Consider the following 22966-nt stretch of genomic DNA (forward strand, 5'->3'; position numbering starts at 1 on the left):
CCTCACTAGGAGGAAAACATGCATTTGAAGTATATGAGTAGTAGGTAGCACAACATGGGAAAAAAATAAATTTGACAAGTAAATTTAAAGGAAAACTCTACTTACTTACTCTTGTGCCCTTTTAATGACCCCCTAAAAATAAAACCATGCCCTTAGTTTAAAAAATTAAGAAAAGAATAGGAAAAAAAAAAAAAAACACCCACGATGTGGGCAAGGTCATTTATTTTATTTTATTTTTCTTTATTAAGAATTAACGAAAAATTCTAAAAAAAATAGTGAGTGATGCATTAAGTATCATATAATATTTAAAAAAAAAAAGAAAAAAAAATTGGAATAAAAATTATAGCAATTTAGTTATAAAGAGGAGGCGGCTAGTTTGGGGTAGAATGAGAGATGAAGTAAGTGCTCTTGAAAATGATTTGCCTTTAGATTTTTGATCAGCGATAACTAACATTCATGGGAGGATTAATTATTCAACTTGGAAATTTGCAAGGTACGTTGTTTTCCTTGAAAGCGACATGCTGACCGATGATTACGTGGATTTTCATGTGTTTGACTTTTTTCACAAATCTAAACGTCTTGGATTTGGACGTTTCAATTGCTTTTGTCGTGAAAGTATACATGGAATGATGGAATACATTCATACAGAAGCATGCTTCTCTATGGCTCATCATCATCATCCATTTTGGTTCTTTAACCAATATTTGGGCCTCAATGCAGAAAGCCCAATGCCTCAGCATGTTAAAAGGCCTTTCTTGGAATCCCAACTTTAGCCCCGCCCACTCATGGAATCCCAGACTAAAGCCCAGGTCTCGAAGATTTGATTGTCAGTCTATAGTGATTATACCATCTGAAGGTAAGCACCACCTAGGATCAGAAGTTTGAATAACGGTTGGAATCTTATACAATAATAATTTTTTTAAAAAAAAAAAATTAGGCTTTTGTTTTACCACGTGGAATGATGAGGTTGCTGGTTAAGTCCAAGTTGGCCTTTAGGTTACATAGGCTATGTTTGGGAAGAGGCTGGGCAAGCACGGTAGCTGGAACAGCAAAAATTGACTTTTTGCTCTTCTTTTTTTTTTTTTTTTTTTTTTCTTTTCTTTTTAATAAAGCAAAATATTAAAAAAAAAAAAATGAGGAGAAAGGGGTGGTGTTCCAGCGAACACCACCCCTTGGCCAAAATGGGGTGGCTGGACCACCCCCTTGGTCATGAGAGTGGTTGAACCACCCCCAGATCGGCCAGGGGGTGGCTAGAGCCACCCCCTTGGCCAAAAATGGGGTGGTCCGGCCACCCCATTTTGGCCAAGGGGTGGTGTTTGCCCTTTCTTCTCATTTTTTTTTAAAAATATTTTGCTTTATTAAAAAGAGAAGAAGAAGAAGAAAAAAAAAAAAAAAAAAAAAAAAAAGTCAATTTTTGCTGTTGGTACTGTAGCTCCAGCTACGGTGCCGGCCCGGCCTGTTCGCAAACATAGCCATAATTCCATTTCATACTCTTGGTCGTTCAGAAAGGACGAAGGTTCAATGACAGCGTGGTCCCTCGTCCCTTCGCTGTTCGTCAGCAAAATCCCCCACGTTGCCGAGTTACTCGCAACACACTGCACATGCAAAATCTATGCTGCCAGCCTGCCACACTGCCACTTCTTACTTAGTTCTCACTCTCAGTCTCTCAGGGTCAATTTCGCCATTTTCCCTCGCGTATCCGAATCAACGGCAACACGGCAACACTGGCCTCAGATCTCTTGCTGTCCCTTTCCAGAATCCACTTTTTGGTCACCCACCTCATCACCAAACCCAAGCGCCAAATACGCCTACGCCAGCTGTAGATATGTCCCTCCACTACCGCGACGCCACGTAACATCACATAGCGATTACTGGAATCCGTCATCCCGTCCACGTCACCAAAAAGCTTGCTCGAACTCTAGTAGAGACTCAATAGAAACCAGCCACGTGGCAAATGAGACTCTCTCTCTCTCACAGAACTGAAAGCTCCAAGCTGGCCGGTGACACAGAGGATCTGTGGCCTGTGGCGGACATTTCAACCTCACGACGTCATTCACGAGACAAGAAAAGCTCCAAAACCCAACCGAAAAAAGTCAAAACCCCGGATATTCCCCACACCACTCCCACCCTCCGATCCTCATCCGACGGCCCACGTTCCCTCCCTCACAGACCCCTCCTCCTCCACAAACACATTTCTATAACCCCACGCACCCGCAGAGTCACACTCGCAGTCACTCAGAGACAGATCTCCGCCACCAAAACGACATGGCGTCGATCGCTCTCACCTCCTCACTCTCCTTAGCCCCTCCCTCCCTCCCTTCCCTCCGTTCCCGCAAACCCACTCGCTTCGCCGCTCAATTCCGCTCCATCTCCACCCCTTCCCATTTCTCACGACACCCCAATTCCCTTTCTCTAACCAAATCCGCTTCCACTTCCCTATTCCAAACACACCCTAAACCTAACCCTTACCATTCCAATGACACTAAATTTTCCGTCAGATCCGCCGCTAGTGGTGGCGCGGCTGTGGCGGCGAAGCCTCCTTCGCCGCCGTGGCAAGGCGCCGCAATTAAGCCACTACTGGCTTCGATTTTGACGGGGGTTATCCTCTGGTTCGTGCCGGTTCCGTCGGGAGTATCGCGCAACGCCTGGCAGTTGCTCGCCATCTTCCTCGCCACCATCGTCGGGATCATCACGCAGCCCTTGCCTCTCGGCGCCGTGGCTCTGATGGGCCTGGGCGCGTCGGTGCTCACCAAGACACTGACCTTCGCTGCCGCCTTCTCGGCCTTTGGCGACCCGATCCCCTGGCTCATCGCGCTAGCCTTCTTCTTCGCGCGCGGGTTCATCAAGACCGGGTTGGGGAACCGAATCGCATACCAGTTCGTGTCCTTGTTTGGGAGCTCGTCGTTAGGGTTAGGGTACAGCTTGGTGTTCAGCGAGGCGCTCTTGGCGCCGGCAATTCCGTCGGTGTCGGCGAGGGCCGGCGGGATCTTCCTCCCGCTGGTGAAGTCGCTGTGCGTCGCGTGCGGTAGCAACGTCGGCGACGGGACCGAGGAACGGCTGGGGTCGTGGCTGATGCTTACGTGCTTCCAGACCTCGGTGATATCGTCGGCGATGTTCCTGACGGCGATGGCAGCGAACCCGCTGGCCGCGAACCTCACACTCAACACGATCAAGCAGACGATTGGGTGGACCGATTGGGCGAAGGCGGCAATCGTGCCAGGCTTGGTGTCGTTGATTGTGGTGCCATCGATTCTCTACGTCATTTACCCGCCGACGGTGAAGAGCAGCCCTGACGCGCCGAAATTGGCAAAGGAGAAGCTGTCGCAGATGGGCCCCATGAGTAAGAATGAGATTATTATGGCTGGGACTCTGCTTCTTACGGTATTAAATCTTTCTTTTATTTTCAAATTTATTGGTTTTTTTTTTTTTTTTATAATGCTTTTTTTTCTATTTTTAGTTCCGGGTAATAATGATTGGATGTAGTGCCATGCAATCTATCATTGAACTTCCTTAATATGCTTGTTTTCATTGACAAGATGTCTTTCCTAGAAGTACTATATTAATTGTTTAGTTTGTTACCTCAAGTTTTATCCTGTTGTTGCTTTCTTTAACATCAGTTTGCTACTTTTAATGATCATGTCATTAGCTCTATGTTTATTGCCTGTATGCATATTGCAACAGTCCTTGCCAGTAAATTGAAAATGGATTGTTCTTCAAGTGATTTTCTCGTTTCAAATGGAGATGCACAGAAATTTTGGTTGGTGTTCTTGTTGGTAACAAATGTATCTACTCTTAGGAGGAAATCATATGGGAATTGATCTTTTTGTTGCATTCAAGTGTATCAATTCAGTAGGGATTCTCGGTTGATTGGGGAGAATGCAATTTGGGGTAGAGTGGAGGGGAAGGATGCTGTGCTTTATCTTGTCTCTTCTTTTTTGTGTCAACAACGTGCTAGTTTCTAGAGCTTTGAAAGTTAGTCTGATTTTGGGCAGGGTAATTCATCTTCTTTCTCGCTGATTGTTGTGGGGGGTGCTTTGAGTGGGATAATACAAAAGAAGCTAATTTTTGGAGATCTTGAGGGTTTCACTACATAGGTTCGTTTGGCAAGTGAATCTTTTTTCTTATGGCAAGTATTGAACACTTGTCAGCTATCTCCTAGTCTTGTTATTGGGATTGGATTTCTAGTAAATTACGGTAAATCCCTCTCCATGATGTGGCATTGGGGTTTTTGGGTTGAAATTGAAGGTCATTGAAGTGGGTTGGTGCTTTTAAAGTATGGGCTTTCTTACTTAAAAGTGATCAGTGGGTTACAGAGGTTGCTGGCGCTCATGCTTTTGCCTTCGGCAAGGGAATTTGAACCTAAATCTGGTTCTTCAATGGATGATTGAATGCGGTTTTGGATTGATCATCACCGTAGTAAGTTACAGGGTAAAACCGTTTCGGTCATGGTTTTGCTTGTTGGTTGATGCCAACTTAATTATCAACTTGAAGTTGTATTATTTCTTCCCTTGTTAATGCAATTTGACAGGTGTTGAGTTCATGCCTAATATTGCATTTAGACAAATGCATCGTCAACCTCATGCTGTTGTCAATTTGTATGCAGTGCTATATATGTCTATATAACTTCTCCATACGTTTTTATAGTAATACTTCTCTCCTCTGTTTTCTACTATATCAGGTGGGGCTCTGGATTTTTGGTGGGATGCTGAATGTGGATGCCGTCACTGCTGCCATTCTTGGATTATCGGTCCTCCTGGTGACTGGAGTTGTGACATGGAAGGAGTGCTTAGCTGAATCAGTTGCCTGGGATACCCTTACGTGGTTTGCTGCCCTCATTGCAATGGCTGGGTATCTAAACAAATATGGTCTCATCTCCTGGTTCAGCCAATCTGTAGTCAAGGTTTGTCTCTCTTTTTCTTACTGGTATCTCCTTGTGTGTCCCTTTTCTCAATTGTGCAAAAGATAGGTTGCTGACATTGAAGCGCTTGAAATTTTACTGTTCTTGGTTGATTTATAACTATTAGATGAGTCAGTTTTGCTCCATTTGTTGTGATGTGTCCTGGACATCTCTGTTTCTAATTTTGCTATTTCTGTTATGAGTTTGAATGTGTAACCGGACAATTTGTGTCGGTTTTGATGCTGCGAAAGCAATTCGGACGTCAGTTAAGTGTCTAGATTTTATATTCCACATCCCAACTTCTGTAAGAGATTCATCACTAAAACCCTTTTTTAAATTGAAGCCTACTGTTCTGTAATATATCTTTACATGTCTGAGATTGGAAACAATACTGGAAGTTGGTTGTGCAACCTGGCCCTTCTCTTTTTTTCCTAAGAATAATGCCAAATGCATTATTTGATTTTTAATCCTGTGAATGATAATAGTATCAAAGTTTCATCATTGGGTTCAATAGATTACTTGAGATCTTTTATTCATAGGAGCAGTCTTACTGTTAGCCACTCATAAAGACTAATCAATCACTCTTGCAAGGATTGTCAAGAAAACATTCATTTTTTCCGTAATGGGATATAGAATGATTTATTTTATTATATCATATGGGTCTTACCCTAAAAATTTGCATCATTTATACTTTTGCTTGGAAAATGCTGCCTTGATATTTGCATGGTAATTAATTCAAAACTGTGATCAATAATCTATTTAAGCAAAAAGTATTCGCTAACACCATCTATCTTTTTGTACAGTTTGTTGGTGGATTGGGTCTTTCATGGCAGCTATCTTTTGGCATTCTGGTTCTTCTCTATTTCTACTCTCACTACTTCTTTGCAAGCGGAGCTGCTCACATTGGTGCCATGTTTACAGCCTTCCTATCTGTTTCTAGTGCTCTTGGCACTCCACCATTATTCGGAGCCATGGTGCTCGCCTTCCTCTCAAACCTCATGGGTGGCCTTACCCACTACGGCATTGGGTCAGCTCCTGTTTTCTATGGTGCCAACTATGTCCCTCTTGCCAAATGGTGGGGCTACGGATTCCTCATTTCTGTTGTCAATATTATCATTTGGCTAGGAGTCGGAGGGGTTTGGTGGAAGTTCATTGGCTTGTGGTAAAGGAGCCGGTCGTTAGAATTTGCCAACCCCAACCCCAACCCCAGTAATTTCAGATTTTTGTTCACCCTCAGGTGCAATTTTCCCTTTCACGTTGATGTTGCTTATCATTTTTGATTGCATATCTTAGAAATAATCTTTTGGTTGCTTTGGCGGACAGACCTTAGGGGGGAAAAAATGGTATACAGACGAGGTCCATTTAGAAATTAGAATTTGTATTAATGAAGTATTTTCACTTATCAAAAAAAAGAAATTAGAATTTGTATCCGAAATTTTGATGTGGCAAGCAATTGCCTGCAATTTATGACAAGTGATTACTTGGATCATTGAATAAATCTCTCTTCCTGTTACCCTTTCATTGTGTTTTTTGTTTTTCCTGTGGTGTGGAGCAAGTGAGGCTCGAATCTCTGTCCACTGTGTGTTGGGCTTAAAGTCAGCTTGCTTTGATGTTGGGCTTTTTGGGTGCAAAGTACAAAAGAGCTGGGAATTAGATCCTCAATCCGTACTCAGGCAGCCGCCAGCCCATTGAAGTTTAGCGTATGCTTTTTTAAAAAGTATCTTAGAGCATTTTCTGCAGTAAGAGATATTTTACCTAGTTAAAAAGCACAATTCTCTATTTTAACTACTCATTTTTTAATACTAACTCTAACAGATTTTTTATTTCATTCTTTATTTTATTAAATATATATATTTTTTTATTATTTTTTGTTTTTTTTTTTATATCCGCAACCACTTTTGCATCATCTTGTAAATTGCAATATAATTGATTCACGCAACATACCTGTGTGTTATTTTTATTTTTTTCATTTTTAGTTTGTCAAGTATATGCATGCTATTCTTTTTTTTTTTTTTTTTTTTTTTTTTTTTGAACTTTTAGTAATTCAAAAGATTTAAATTTATATCATAAATTCATGAACAGAGAAGAGATGAGAGAGTAACATTGAGGGAGAGAGAAGAGAAAGAAAATAATATGGAAATAATATTATATTCAACAATCTAGTGTGCTACAGTGAATAGCAATATAAAGCTATTCATTGTAGCAGTTAAGGTATAATAGCTAATATGAAGCTATTCTGTTAGAGCAAAAAAAAAATGACATAAATAGTTAAATGTAGTTAATATCTCCATTTTAGTTACACTGCTGGAGATACTCTTAGTTCGTAATTTTTTAATAACAAAATTCTAAACAATTTATTTTTTTTCCTCTTTCCCCTACATATTTTCCAACAAAGTTAACAACGTAAAAATAATAAGAGAATCTTCAGGCAGATGCTCCTCTTTCCATACGTATTTTTCTTTCTTTCTATTCTCTTTCACACGGACCACAAATCATACTACTGCCAGCACTATATTGACGTCACTTTTATCTAAGATTACGTTATTTTCAGGTGGTGGGAATATGGAAGATAAGATAGAGTAGACAAGTTGAAGTGGAAGGCTCACATAATGGCTTTGATGGGACACCATGTCCCGTGCCTAATTTTTAGGCACACTCGGTTGTAAAATATGTTGCTTCTCATTTAGTGCTCGGAAACATTTTCAATAATTTTTTTTTTTTTTTTTTTTAAACTTTGAGAATTAAAAATAACAAAGACCCTCTCTTATAACTGTTTTGTTGTTTGTTTTCCTTTCCTTTTTTTTTTTTTGGGGGGGAGCAATACATAGGAAGTTTCTTTGAAGCCATGATTTCCTCAGCATTTTTTTATTGCAAAATTCATATTTAGTCTTGCTTAATTACGTATGTATGCGCGTGTATGTGGTGAAAAATGAATGACTTTTTAAAAAGCAAAGAATGGACCTACAATTATCTACAGATCATAATGCCCACTTTTCATTATTCTAAACATCAAAAGTCTATGATGGTCACAAAAATATTAATTGCACGAATAATGTGACTTTTTTCTGCTTTAAATTTTGCTTTTTTATCATGACCAAAGCCATATTCTAGTCTTTTCGGATTCATGGGCATCAAATTCCCCCATTATTCAATTAAAGATTATGCCAGCGAATGAGTACCCTCATCTAGTGGTTAGATTTTTAGTTGAGAAAAAAACTTCTTTTCATAGCAGCCTACGGCAAGGAAAACATTGTGGTTGAACAGAATCTTCTGCTTATTGACTCTTGGTTACCATTTGCGTAGGTAATCCATCAATCAAACAATTTCCTTCAACTATGCAGTGAATGGCCATCGAAAAAGTTTTCCGAATAAAGTTTTCTCTCAATTGAGTCGGCAGACTTTTCTCAAATTCAGTCTATTAAACTGATATATGTTCTTAAAACACGTAATTTTTACGTAATAAGTAAAGGTCGCAACATCTCAATTTTACATTAGCCCGTATAAAGAGGGAGAATTATAACAGATTTAATGAGTGTTAAATTTCACGTTTTTACTAGATGAAACTGAGTTTTTATAAGACGTTTTCCTTGTTGTACAAGTTACAAAGATAGTTGAGCAGAAGTTATCTAAGCAATTTTTTTCTTCTTCTTTACTCTTTGCTTCAAATAGCTAGAACTGATTTTCAATTTCACATGCTATGGATTTTACTATAAAGTAGATTCACGTCACCCATGGTTTCCAAAGTTGTTAGGTCTACATCCATGCCTACGTTTTCGCTTTAATGATCATCTCCACGATAAAAACGTTGGCTGCTAGGAAAAGTTTGGCAAAAAAGGAGCCATTGGTTGAAAGTGCAACAAGAAAAAATGCTATAAAAGTGAAAATTGACCATTTACTTCTTTGCTTTTTGGGTATGAAAGTGTGGATGATTCAAATTTATAATGTTAACTTGCCATTGTAAACTAGTTTAATCAGTAAAAAAAATTTGTGAGTAACAAGAGATTTAGAAAGACCGGAAATAGATGTTAGGGTTTCATTCTGATTTTTGTGATCTTAAACACTCGTTCGACCGAGGTTCTCTCAAGTCATTCATTGAGAGTGTCTCGAATTTTTGTACTGAGCGATTGAGTAAGGCCGAAGGATCGACCGAGCCCTTCACCATTGTGATTTAAGGTGATAAATCATTTTTTTTTTAAAAAAAAAAAAAGAAAAAAAAAGAAGCTTTTAGAGTGTTAAGAAGGCAACTGCCCAGCTGGAATTTCTATTAATCAAGTTACGAAAAGACATATAACCTCTGTCAAATGTTAAGGAAAAAACAAAAAGAAGAAAGAAAGAAAAATAGAGCACCTCTTGTGAAGCGTTAAAAACTGGCTGGGAATTAAACATGAGTGGATCCAAAGCCACTTGGCCAAAAGTCCACCAAAAGTTATAATTTTTAATTTTTCAAATGATAACTCTTCGTTTACACAAAAAATTTTACTAAGAAGAAAATTATATGCGTTAAATTATCATTTATTCTAAAATTTTAAAGTAATAAAAAAATATAAATTTAATTATTCAATTAATATTTTAACACTTTTATTCACTCGTAAGTTTAAAATTGTGGAAACTTCATTTTGGCCTCCTGAACTTCCACCCGATTTTACAAACCCCTTAAACTTTCAAATCTCTCATTTTAGACCCATGAACTTTCAATTACTCTCAATTAGAACCCTTCCGTTAATTTTAGACGTTAAAAATACAAAAAAAAAAAAGAGACCAAAACATCCTTGATTTTCATTTTTTTAAAATAAAGAAACGTTTTAGAGGTTGGAATTTTTTTAAAAAAAGTCAAGGGTATAAATGTCATGTAACATTTAAAATCTGACGGAGGGATCTACATTGAGAGTAATTGAAAGTTCAGGGGTCCAAAATGAGAGATTTAGAAGTTCAGGGGAAGTTTGTAAAATCGAGTGGAAGTTTAAGAAACCAAAGTGAAGTTTCCCCTTTAAAATTTTACTTAACAAATAAGGCTTTGTTTGGCAAAGCCTTTTCCTTAGACACGGTAGTTGATGTAGATTGATGTGAAAAAAAATAAAATAAAATAAATATAAGAATGTTTGGTATAAAAAAAGTGAAAAAAAAAATGGTATAAAAAAATGAAAAGGTTTTGTTTTGTAGTGATTTTTTTATTTGAATAGTAATAAAAAAATGAAAAAAATTAGAATGTTTTAATGTTTTATTTTTTGGGAAATTGTCATGAACAGTAACAAAAGAAGAAAAAAAGGCTTTGCCTACCAAAGCCTAAGTCCCAATACATGAAATATCCAAAGTATAATCAATTAAATAGGACTTCATTGTTCCCAGGCCTAAAAAGAAAGTAATGTATAGCATTACTAAAAAGGAAACAAAGTTAATTTGCTGGTCAGTAAAATCAGAAATATTACTGATATATATATATATATATTAATTACAAGTAGTTACTGAACTATTAATTAGGGGGGGTGGGGGGTACTTTAATTCCTTTACTTCTTTAGTTCAATGGTTTTCTAGAGTCGCTGAAGTTTGTGCATGGAAGGTATAGTGAGGAACACTTGGCAGCCTCTTATAGCCACGCGAAGCTGTTGTGGATCAGTTTTGATGCAAATGGGCGTTTCAGTTGAATCTGATACTGCCACATGTCCATCTCATTTGTGGGAAACTCCGAAGCTGCTAAAATAAAGCACTATACCATGTGGCCATGGATTAGAGGCGTGTCGTCTTCTGCTCTAAAACAACAAGATTCACCTCTCTCTCTCTCTCACACACACACACAAATTAAACACAAAGACACACAGGTTGTGGTTGGTATATATGTTCCATTCTTATTGTTAAGGTTCTTGTGTGAAAGTGATCGAGGCAAAACTCTTGTTTTTCCTTCATGGCTTGGAATTATTAATGGGTTTCTGAGGTTTCAAAGGTGAAATGTCTGTGATTACAAGTTTCTTTGAATATATGAGCTCATACGAGTTTCTGAGTTGGGAACTTTCATAGGAAAGTTCTTTGGACTTCTTGGGAAAGTGTAAGGTACTTTTTTCTCGATGGACTTTGAATTTGTATCTTGACACACAGAGAGAGAGAACAGGACAAATGAAGTTTACGTTTTAATGGGTGTTGAATTTTCTAAAGCTGAAATGTTTTTCTGTGGTGGGGAGGAGAGACTTTAAATTTGAACCCATTAATGCGTTAAGCAGACTAATTATATGTTGTTTTGCTTTGGTGGTTCTCCAAAGGTTTTTACTCGTTTTTCAATATAATATTATTGACTAGTGACAATAGAATCTGCAGGGTCTGGAGCTCAATTAATGACCTTTTGTTTTTATTGTGGCAACATAGGCTTTGATTTAAGTCTGCTTGCTACAAAGGCAACTTGGTGAACTCATCTTCTAATGATGGCTGAAGAAGATGATCTGTATCCATCCAGGGACAAAAGAAGAGTTCCAATGTCCATTTTCTTTAAAAACGCCAGGTATTTTTTTTCAGTAATTTGGATGTGGGTGTGGCCATACATACACTTCTTGTTTAGGAGGTGTTTGATTCTTTTAGTTACCTTCTGGCTTGAGAATTAAGATTTAGACTATTTGTGTGTGTGCTATTTAAGCAACAAACATGACTGCTAGACCAGCCTCCAAGGCAAAATTCTCTTTTATGTATTTTTATCTACACATGTAGATGCACATATAGACATATTATTTCAATTTTCCAAGTAATTTTTCTCCCTCCCCCTCCTAAGATTCTCATGTTTGCAGGTGTTTATCTATCAATATTCATGTAAGTGGTCTTGAAACAACTTAATAAGCTCCTTTTTCAAAAAAAAATTCCCCCTTAAGCTGTATTCTTTTAAATCAATAATGCATTTTATTAAATTACCGTATATCCCAAAAATTTAAGTTAATTGGAAATGACATATTCGGGCCATGCATGCCCCACGGCTGTAGTAGGAACTCTCTTTCAGATAAAGCAGGCTCTAATTGATGCTAAGCATTCTTGTTTTGTTGGTAATTTGGGTTTCACAGGGGAGAATTGGTTGACTTGTTTTAGAAAATATCATTAGGGCTTTCTTTTTCTTTGTATGCGAGAGCTAATGCTCATGTCTCTATTTTGTGAGCAGACTCATTTTTAAACTGGACGAACTTGGTTCAGAAATAGCACAGATTGCATTGCCAGCTGCACTGGCTTTGACAGCTGACCCTATTGCTTCTCTAGTTGACACAGCATTCATTGGACAAATAGGTATTTCCATTTCTCTTTACTGTTATTGCTTGGCCTATGAGACATGGCACTGAATGAGAAATCATCTTCCTTCACCATTCCATGCTTATGTTTCTGCGTTGTTTACTTTTATGAAATTTTGGTAACTCTTGTGCTTCTGCAGTTGCCCTATTTTTTTTTAATGCAAATTAATAATGTTGAGGACAGCCTAACACATTACATGGCAGTAAGATTGGCCCATTAGCAGACTGTAATAGTTGACAGAGCAGCTTGTATTTGTGATTGGACCAAAAAAAATCTGGATATCATTCTAGATATTATTATACTTGTGTCTCAGAGACCATTGTTTTTGAAGAAACTGAGTAACGAAGTTGCCTTAACCCATACAGGTCCAGTGGAGCTTGCTGCTGTAGGCGTTTCGATTGCTCTATTCAATCAGGCATCAAGGATTGCAATATTCCCACTTGTCAGTGTCACAACCTCTTTTGTTGCAGAGGAAGATGCCATTGGAAGTGTGAGCCCTGAAGCTCAAGATTGTGAATACTTGGAAACAGGTTCAACAACAAACAGTGAACATAAAGAGTTGATACCAAAAAAAGGTATGTTTTCCATTTTCTATTGTTTCACTCTTTATTCATTCTTAACAATATACATTGGTTTTCCTCTTTTTGTATATTGGATCCTTTTTATTGGTTTCACAAGCTATCTATGTAAGTTGGTATAGTAAACATGTATAGTCCTTTTGATCTTCTTTGTCAGGTACATATGAGAATGCATACAAGTCAAGTGTCGGTAGCTTCGATATAGTTAAGATTGAGAATGAAAGAAGGCATATTCCGTCTGCCTCGTCAGCATTGGTCATTGGCGGCATACTTGGCCTCATACAGGCCATATTCCTAATATCTGGAGCAAAGCCTCTGTTAAATTTCATGGGAGTCGGTTCCGTAAGTTCTTTCGGTTAAAGTAACAAATAACTCTTGCACTTGTGCTCGATTGTCTTATTAGTTTCCTTGTGTTTCCTTGAATATCAAGTATAATGGCATTGCGCTATTATTTTTTTTTTTTTTATAGGATTCACCTATGCTAACCCCTGCGCACCAGTACTTAACATTGAGGTCACTTGGTGCCCCTGCTGTTCTTCTCTCATTGGCCATGCAAGGGGTATTTCGCGGATTTAAGGATACAAAAACACCTTTATATGCCACTGGTATACCTTAACAAACTGGAATACTTCAATTTTGATTTGATTATTTCAACATATAAAAAATATTCTGATTTTTTTTTAATCTTGTATACTATAGTGGCAGGAGATGTAACAAACATAATACTAGACCCAATATTTATATTTGTTTTCCGGCTGGGTGTCAGCGGGGCAGCCATTGCCCATGTTATATCTCAGTAGGTCCTTTTTAACGTTTGTCCACATTTAAAATTGACAGGGGACTTGCCTCTAATGGTTTAACATTTTTATGGTTGTTATAGGTACCTCATTTCAGTTATACTCTTGTGGAGATTAATGGCAAAAGTTGATCTCTTGCCTCCAAGTATCAAACATCTGCAATTTGGTCGATTTCTTAAAAATGGTAAGGATCTAATTGTAATGTTTACCAAAAAACTAGACACTATCTTTAACCTAAAATTTCTTAAATTTGTCCATTGAGGTTCCTCACTCTCCCAATGTACAGCCCAAGGTATTGTATGATATTCATGCAATCCCAGAGGTGTTCCATCTTGTTAGATGGAGCAGTGGCTGTAGGAAATTTGAATGAAAATTAAGTAATATCCATTTCATTGGGAAAAGACAAATCATAATTTACTAGATCCACAATGAGGTTGTTCCTGGTTTTTATCTGCCTTTTATTCATGTTTGCGTTAGCTGATGTTCTTAAGATTGGTGAAATTTTACATGATAGCTTATTTGGTACAATCTCGTTCCACCATTGCCTTTTGTTAGTCCATGTTTCTTAGTTGACATTGTGATCAGTATCTAAAATAGAGAAGTTATATTTGATCGAGAATGATAGTACCAAAGGATTTTAATCAGGAAGCTCAATGAAAAGTTATAATCCTTTATAAATATCTTGACGCTTGATTGTCTCAAAATATTTTTTGGCCTCTTCATTAAAGCTTTCCACCCATTTCAGATGAGAGAATTTTTAGCTTAACATTAGATATGGTTATTTTAATAGATTGCACCATTAGATGATTAAACAATGATTGAAATTTTAAAGTTGATACCCCATTAGTCTATTCTTTTTTTGTGCTTGAACTCCAGGGTTTCTACTATTATTGAGGGTCATTGCTGTGACATTCTGTGTGACTCTGGCCGCATCAATGGCTGCACGCCAGGGATCAACATCCATGGCTGCATTTCAAGTCTGCTTGCAGATTTGGTTGGCAACATCACTTCTTGCTGATGGCTTAGCTGTTGCTGGACAGGTTAGCAATGATTTCTTAATTGGCTGAATCTACTGAAAAATTAATGTTTTTGCACATATCTTCATCTCTTCTCAAAGCATTGGATGAAGTAGAGTGCCAATATGCCAAGAAACCATGAAAGGCCTAAAGAGATGAAGATAAATAAAGCAATAAACATTAGCATCTCCAATGTTTTTTTTTCTTGTGCTTCATAGCAAAAAACTTCTATAAAGCTAATCACGTTGTATATTTAATTTTTAGTAGAGTTCTGTAATAATAACTTGACATTTTTAGGCAGTAGCTAAATACTGTTATGCAATTTTGTCTTTGGTTTTCTGAGATCTCCTCAACATGACTTCATGTGTACCAAATTCGCCTTTTCTGCAGCGTTTGCAAGACTATCTAATTCCAGATTGTTACTTGCTCAGCCTTTTGACTAAGGGCCTGTTTGGAATTGCGTTTGAAGAGCATAAAAGTGTTTTTAACATTCAAAAAACCCATTTGAAGAAAAAAGTACTTGTTTGGTAAAAAAATTAAAAGTTTTTTTTAATAGTAAAAAAAACCTAAAAATAGTTAAAGCACACTTTTGGCAAAAACTAAAAAATGAAGCTTTTGCCCAAAAACTCTTTTTAACTTAAAAGCTCTATTTCTCAAATATAATCCCAAACAGACCCTAAGAAAATGAGCATCAGTTATACTTTAGAAAGTAAAGAAAACTATAGTGTTTTTATCTCTCTGCCCCTTCTACAAGGATGCCAATCCTGGCTAATGATAGACCTTATGTTGTTTGAAGACTAAAGCCGTCAAAACCTTCTATAGATCTTAGCTGCAATCTTTTTCAGTGTTTTTATCTCTCTGCCCCTTCTACTTTTGATACTTTATCTCTCCATTGCTTTAGGTTCTTTTCTCTGAATTCACGTGTGCATATACTAAACTAGTAAACTTAAGTTGCTTTTCTATCTTTCAGGCAATACTTGCAAGTGCATTTGCAAAGAAAGATTATGACAAGGCTGAAGTGGCAGCATCCCGAGTATTGCAGGTGCTGTGTCATATAATCTTTTTATTTTTATTTTTTCTTTTCTACTTCCCACGTCGGTGAATGCATCATGTCATATGTCAGAAGATCATACATGTCTTACTAATTTGATTGTTCTGCTAAGAGCCTGTGATGCACTTTTACTGCAGTTGGGATTGGTTCTTGGTTTGATACTTGCCGTCATACTTGGAGTGGGACTGCGTTTTGGAGCACGGTTATTTACGGACGATGTTAACGTCCTCCACCTCATTAGTATAGGCATTCCGGTACTCCTTATGTCAGAAACCAGTAAAAGCACTTTTGCACTTTTGAACTGTTTGATCCCAAATAATCCAGGAGCAACTTTTTCTTTTCTTTTTTTTTTTTTCATTTCAGTTTGTTGCAGCTACTCAACCCATCAATGCCTTGGCCTTTGTTTTTGATGGCATCAACTTCGGAGCATCTGATTTTGCATATTCAGCTTACTCCATGGCAAGTCTATAGTCCTTTCCCATTCTAAGAAAACATAACACAATTGTTATGATAACATGAAGAAAACATAAAAACATGACATTCTTCTTTCTCCAGATAATGGTGGCTATTATGAGCATTCTATGTCTATTTATTCTCTCCTCCAGTCATGGATTCATTGGTCTCTGGCTTGCGCTGACAATCTACATGAGTCTTCGAGCATTTGCCGGGTTTTGGAGGTAATTTTCCTGATTAGTATATATCCTCCCTGTCAAATGGCCATGAGGTTACTAAGAAAAAGTGTGGTTCTTGCCATTAAAACCAAATTCAAGCTTACTGTTTTCTTTTTATCAAATAAAGATTCTTATTAATCCTGTCCCACTCCATTTGCAGGATAGGAACAGGAACAGGTCCTTGGAAGTTTCTCCGGAGCTAAATGGACTTATGGCTTCCATATATAGCAAGTTGATCCATGATTTTATTCTCATGGAATCATTTTGTTGGGTTAGGTTTCTTTCCTTGCTGCTTTCTGTGGCATGCTCCTCCATGCTTGGTTGACTGAAACATTATCTCCTCCTTGATACTTCTTTGTACAGAAAAACTGGAAAAATTTCATAACATGAATACAGAGAAATGAAAAATAGTTACATGTTAATCAATATTAGGGAATGTTGTAATAATATTCTTTCAGGCGTCTGCAAGGCTTTTTAAGGCTTACCTTCACATTTTCTTCCCTCAACAATTTCTTCTCCTATGGTTTTGTATATTGCTACAGAAGGTGCTAACATGTTCTGGAAAAAATCTGCTCTAGCTTGCATGAAGGAAACAATCTCTATAATTGAACATAATACTATTGATTGAATCTCTCAAGTCACTTGACGAAGAGTAATTCTAAAAGTCATTTTTGTGTCATACAATATATCAAGAAAAAACACAGAAACAAACAAATGGCCTTATTTGGAAGTGGACTCAACTCGGGTTCATTTCAAAAATTTTAAAACACCTACAATGTTTTGATGCAAATACCCACTTAAGCAAGAATTTGGATCATCTCTAATTCATTTGAAATAATAAATGCTCGTCATTAATACCAATAATTGAAAGGCCATAAAAATTTGGACCTCCCAACTTCCATTTGAATTTGTTCAAAAAAAGCAAAAAATAAAAAAAATAAATCCATTAGAGTTTGCTTGCTGCATTCAAACTTCAAAGCTAGAAACTTGAAAGAGCGTTGTGTGTATTATGTAATGTAGCGGAATATGTGGCTTGCAAGCAAGTAAAAGTAGTAGAATCTAAAACTCACCCACAAGCTTTCCCAGGAAATTGGAATCCTATTCTCACGCATTTGCATAGAGCGTGTAATAAAATTCTTTAATTCCTTTGAAAAATTACATTATAGCTTTATTTTTTACTTGAATCAAAATATTATTCCTTCTACAATTTTTCTTTCCTATATTTCTTAAAACTTGCTAAATCAAACATGATTTGTCAGAAGAAGAGTAAATATGGGCTTGAATCCATCATGATATATGAGTTATTCACTCTTATCCTTGTTTACGTTTTATTCTCCGGACACGTGGTTTCCGCAATCTTAGAAAATTACCCAAAGGCCGCCATTCCGTCCATGTTGCCTCCAGCAAAGTTGGAATTGTATTCCCCAGACGAGAATATTGCGAGTAGGCATTGAATGACCCATTCCCATTCGCTCCGGTAAAACCGTTCAAACTTGAAACACGTTGAACAATTTCAACACGCTCGTATCGTATCACACCGACAAGATTCTCTCCCACGTGGCAAGACACCACCAAATCGGGAAACTGTCCAGGTGGGCAGAAACTAGATACTAGAAAAATTTTGCACGAAAAGAAGCTAAAAAGTACTTCGATTTGAATCCAAAGCCTTTTGGGTGGGTGGAGAATTTAAGACCTCAGATTTTTGTCTGGTTAAGGTTGTTCAAACTTCACACACCTTCCAAATCTACCATTTTCCTCACACTTTCCTTGCACACAAAATCTTATATCTTTCTCCTGAACACGTTCCTGTGCCTTTTAAGATTCATTTTCTTCCCTCCAGGAATCTCTGACTACAAATTGCTATTCTCCTGCTTTCTTGGACACCCACTAGCACTTTCTTGGTGTTCCTTAGTGGGTATCTCTTATTTCTTGAATTAAACCTTCCAAGATTGAATATCAGTGATAACTGTGATTTGGGTATATTTCTGGAAAGGTCGATTTTAAGCTTAGTTTGTGGGTGTTTGAGAGAAAGACTGGGAGAATGGTAGGGGCTCTATCTGTTGTGGCTTCATCGGTGGTGGACTCGCATACTAGCCCATGTTTGTGTTTGGATGCACTGCCTTCAACTAATATGAACTTCAAGAGTGGTGGAGATTTGGTTTTGCATAGGAGTTCAATGGCGAGGAAGCATTTTAGGAAGCCAGGGTCCGTGGAGTTGAGCAGTTCATTCATTAATTCTGGGCGCGAGTTGCGGCTCTCAAGGAAAGCGCTTTCAAGTATCGTTCACCGGAGTTCGAGGAAGCAGCGTAAGGATCGGAGATTCGTGATCGTCAGCGAGCTTGCGGGACAGTATGATGAGAGTTTTGAGGATGTTAAAACGGTGAGAAAATTGGTTCTAGATTTGAATTATTGGATGAACTTTGTGTCTCACACAACTTTTTGCTTATATGATGTGATCAACTATTGCTGTTTTGGTTTCTAGAGTCCATTAGTGAAATATTGCATTCCCTTTGTATTTAATGGTTGAGTATGGGATATCTAATTCAAGAGGTACTTCCATTGATGATTTCTTCAAGATTTTTGAAGAAATTCAACATAGCTATTTGAATGATTAACTTCAGAGAATGCTTTCCGTTTTGGTCCTGTCTGTTGTTTCCTTGTATGCATGTCTTGTCTAGAAAGCTTAAGCTGATAGAAAAATAATAAATAACGGAGATAAGGTTTAAAGTTAAGACTTTCTTCCAAAAGTTTAAGCTGGTCATTTAATTAAGTAAGAGATTGTGGCAAGGCACAGAGACACAGAGCCATCTTGATGCGGTAAGAGAATAGTAATGTTGCAGCATTATATGGATGCATTAACAGTTGGACGTTGGTCCTCCAGTTGTTCATCCGAAAATTTAATTGACTAAGTTGATGGGTCTGGACATCGTAAAGACAAAAAAATTCACTTTCTAGAACATTTCAATCTTTCAAAAAAATGTTAGAATGTAATTCATTATTTTTAAAGAGTCATAGAAGTTCCAACTTGTTGGTAGCTCCATGAGTTAGAACTTGAGCTATGGATCACAATAAGCATGTCATGGTTTTGCAATGAAGCATGTAATGTTGGATCAAAAAAGCCAGAAGCTGAGCAGTGAAGAAATTAGAGTTTCTAGATGGAATTATCAATCACCTCAAAGGTTTGATTGAAGTTGCTTTATTTTCCCCTAATATATATACTCCTAAGGATGAGATTTAACAGCAGCTTCTACTTTATTGTTAACCTGTCCGGATACAATAAGCATTAATATATCACGCACGTCACAATACCAGTGCTTATTTGATATAGCCTTCTATATGAATCTTGCCTTTAACCTTAGTTTCTGATTTCTTAGATCAACCTTTCTTTTTATCCTTTGGTAATCTGCGAATCAACACCTATCAAGCTGAATGTAATCTTTAGTTTGGGAGACTTTTCTTGATTTAAGGATTGGGGCATGATCATTTTTGAAATCTGGTGGTATCTGTATGAGTTCCAAACTATCTGAACTTTGTTTTGAATATAAATTATTAATCATAATTGCAACACGAACTTATCAAGGAAATGCATAATATGGTAATAGATGCCATTGCTAAGGATGTCTTTTATTAACTGTTTAAGGAAATAGTGATCATTTTGTATCCCTACTTGAAGAATACAAGTGTTAGCTTTTACTACCCGTTTAAGGACATGTAATTATTTATGCCTTCTGTCAACCATCATGTTAGTTTTGTCTGTTCATTATAAAAACCGTAACCTGATAGATAGGAATTTTTTTTTAGTAAGTAATTCAATTGAAAGCGCAAAGGAGCACAACCTGATAGGAATATAGCTAACAAAATGTTTGTCTGCAGCAACTTCTCAACTATTTCACATACAAGGCTGTGAGGACTGTTCTTAACCAGCTGTATGAGATGAATCCAACGCAATATAGGTGGTTTTACGAGTAAGTGGGATCTTCAACCTCATTCTATACAATTTTCCTGCTTTTTATCCATTGCTGATGGTTTTAACAAACTGTGGTGACACCTGATGTGCCTTCTAACTGATAGGCTTGAGAAAATTATTGAGCCTTTTGATTTATTATGAACTTGTGGATCAACTAGAATTGGGAGTTATTTTGAATCATCTGAAAGCACCATATGGACGCAGCCATTTTCTTTTGTGAATACATTTTGTAACTTTATAACCAGGGATTGAAAAAATTGCTCTTAGCTGCTCAAGCTGATTAAATTTGCATTAAATCTGTTAAAGAAATCCAAATTGGTTTGCTGTTGAGCTTGATATTGGTTTACGTTACTAGTTGGTCTCTCCAACTAATAAGTCAAGCTTTTGGTTTTGATGCTCTAGCATGGTATTCAAAGCTTGTATTGTGAGTGTACATGTGAATGTTGCGTCTCACATTGAAGAAAAATAAACAAAGTGAGTAGTTAATTTGTGTAAGTGAACCTTAAGCTTTTAGTTGGAATAGTGTCCAAACATGTATATTAATGTGTTCTTGGTGAACTCCATAGGTGATTCTGTTCCTAACAAATTTGTATCAGAGCTATAGTTCAGCTTCCACTTAAAATAAGTATATTGGTCTTTGACGTGTTTGGTTTGGCTATGATAAAGAGTATGAATGGCTTTTGGAGCAAAGTTGTGTTTGGTGGCCTGCAATTGGTGCAATTCTTGTATGCGTGACATTCTTGGATTTGTAAACAACTCACACATGAGGAGGAGTTATGTCAATATAGAAGAAACTCACATGTGAAGAGGAGATTTATTGTGATTTGTGAGTGCACATGTGAGTTTTAAGTCTCACATTGAGGAAAATTTAACAAAGTGAGTAGTTAATATGCGTAAGTAGCCCAAACCCATTAGCTTAAGCTTTTAGATTGGAATGGTGTCTAAGCATGTATATTAATGTGTTCTTGGTGGACTATGTAGGCGATTCTCTCTATGTGTGCACAAATTTTAGGAACCCCTTATTTCAGTTCTGGGCTTGCACATGTGATCGGAGGTGTTTGTGGGGGCAAAAACTTGACTGGAGTTCTGGTCAACTCAACCTTGTCCTTTCAGATAACCTTACCTAGGTTAATGACATCAAGAAACTTCCATTAATCTTTATGTTTAAACATATATACGTTGTGGTAATTATTCTTTTATCTAAATCTTGTTTCTTTCTCCATTTGGACAGTTTTGTCGCAACAAACAAGCCTGGTGATGGAAAAAGGTTCATCCGTAGCCTTGGAAAGGTAGTTTTTCATTTCAGATTTTATATTGGACATGACAAAGGAAATTATCCTCTTTAGTGTACCTAAATAAAACCATTTAATGTTGTTGGGGTCATATCTTGGATATTCACAAACGAAAATGCAATAATAAAATTTTGTTACATTTTTCTTCCATCCCTTATTTGTCTTGGTGAACAAATGGAGTATATTTTGTCCAAAATATCAAGTTTTGATGTTCTGAGTTTGCAACCTCCATGAGTGGTGGCTGCCACCCCTTAACTCCTCTGCTCCTCCGTGAGGGGCACGTTAGACACAAGGGGTAGGTCTTCACCACATCACCCTCCTCCCCTTTGCTATGAATGATGGTTATGAACTCATATACAACATTTTCTAATGACAGGAGAAGCATGAGCTCGCAGAGAGAGTGATGGTAACACGGCTTCACCTATATGGTAAATGGGTCAAGGTATGGGAATTTGAAAAAATTTCTCAGTTATTTTTCTCTATCCTGCAAAGTTCATACAACTTACAAAAGAATTTAAACAATATGGAAACCCTTCTTTCCCTGTCATTTGTGATGTAGAAATGTAATCATGCTGAAATATATCAAGAGATCTCGGATGAAAACTTGGAGTTGATGCGCGAACGTCTCATGGAGACTGTGATATGGCCGTCCGATGACTCAAACACAGAGAAGATTGGCTGACTACTTGCTATTTGATACGCCTTGGTCATTCTTTTCCCCCCATGTTGTTGTTCCTAGTCTAGGTATATTTGTGCTTTCTTATCAAGGTCCCATGAGGTCTTCTATATTATTTTCCACAAAACTAATAAGATGTCATATTCTGTACATTGTATATATGAATACCATCCAGCAATTTAGAGAGCTTGAAGCAAAATCACAAACCTAGTTTTCTGATTTTCTCTCAATTGAACTAAGATACACAGCTCATGATTTTAGTATCGCAAGCTGCTGTAGATATTGTGCTCATTGTACTTAGCAGCTTTCAATGTTGTCTGAAATTCAATAAATTCGGTGCTTCAAATCTAGTTTGGTGGTTTCACCGCGGTGCTAACTAGCCTACACATCAACCTGGCTAGATGGGCTGTCTCTACTGATCAAAATGACAGTATTTTCATTACTGTTACGATGTGTCTATTAGTCATATCAATCCTCGCTAGTTAGTCACTCCTCCCTCTCCTTTTTGGGTGGGTGTTTGTTTGTTTTGTTATTTTGTCTATTTGATCATCAGAGAAAGAAAAAAGAAAAAAAAAAAAAAAAAAAAAAGAAGTGCCCTTGCAACAAAAAAAATAATATTCATCAACCTTGAACAAGGGCATCTTGAAATATTCCTATCACGTGCTAGGTTAGACTGCAATTTTGAAAAAGCGAAATCAAAATGTGCCGAGGCTGGTACAACATTATTTATTTTACATATTATCAGATAATACTAAGAATTTTTGTTT

The 22966-nt window shown here is 37.2% G+C and overlaps 3 protein-coding genes across 4 annotated transcripts; all 3 read left to right on the forward strand.

The window, feature by feature from the left end:
* The first annotated feature begins 1961 nt into the window (after positions 1-1961).
* DIT1 (dicarboxylate transporter 1) lies at positions 1962-6418 on the forward strand. The gene is made up of 3 exons (XM_059575023.2): positions 1962-3381; positions 4679-4900; positions 5701-6418. Exons 1-3 carry the CDS (start codon positions 2266-2268, stop codon positions 6061-6063), a joined length of 1701 nt encoding a protein of 566 aa, XP_059431006.1. The 5' UTR covers positions 1962-2265; the 3' UTR covers positions 6064-6418.
* Positions 6419-10505: 4087 nt separating this feature from the next.
* Positions 10506-16845, forward strand: LOC132164691 (MATE efflux family protein). Of its 2 annotated transcripts, none has more exons than XM_059575240.2 (14): positions 10506-10942; positions 11252-11384; positions 12027-12148; positions 12517-12726; positions 12887-13071; positions 13199-13334; positions 13429-13525; positions 13610-13710; positions 14403-14566; positions 15513-15584; positions 15731-15847; positions 15957-16052; positions 16149-16270; positions 16425-16845. In XM_059575240.2, the coding sequence occupies exons 2-14, from the start codon at positions 11305-11307 to the stop codon at positions 16465-16467; spliced, it is 1545 nt and encodes a 514-aa protein (XP_059431223.2). In that variant the 5' UTR covers positions 10506-10942; positions 11252-11304; the 3' UTR covers positions 16468-16845. The 2 variants fall into 2 exon arrangements, with proteins under 2 accessions (XP_059431223.2, XP_059431225.2); XM_059575242.2 differs by having other exon boundaries at positions 10506-10937.
* Positions 16846-18221: 1376 nt separating this feature from the next.
* On the forward strand, positions 18222-22549 carry RBCX2 (Chaperonin-like RbcX protein). Its single transcript, XM_059574010.2, has 5 exons — positions 18222-18644; positions 20138-20229; positions 21463-21520; positions 21900-21965; positions 22083-22549. Exons 1-5 carry the CDS (start codon positions 18306-18308, stop codon positions 22203-22205), a joined length of 678 nt encoding a protein of 225 aa, XP_059429993.1. The 5' UTR covers positions 18222-18305; the 3' UTR covers positions 22206-22549.
* Positions 22550-22966: the final 417 nt, after the last annotated feature.

This window comes from Corylus avellana, chromosome 8 (assembly GCF_965113065.1).
Source record: "Corylus avellana chromosome 8, dhCorAvel1.hap1.2, whole genome shotgun sequence".
NCBI classification, from domain to species: domain Eukaryota; kingdom Viridiplantae; phylum Streptophyta; class Magnoliopsida; order Fagales; family Betulaceae; genus Corylus; species Corylus avellana.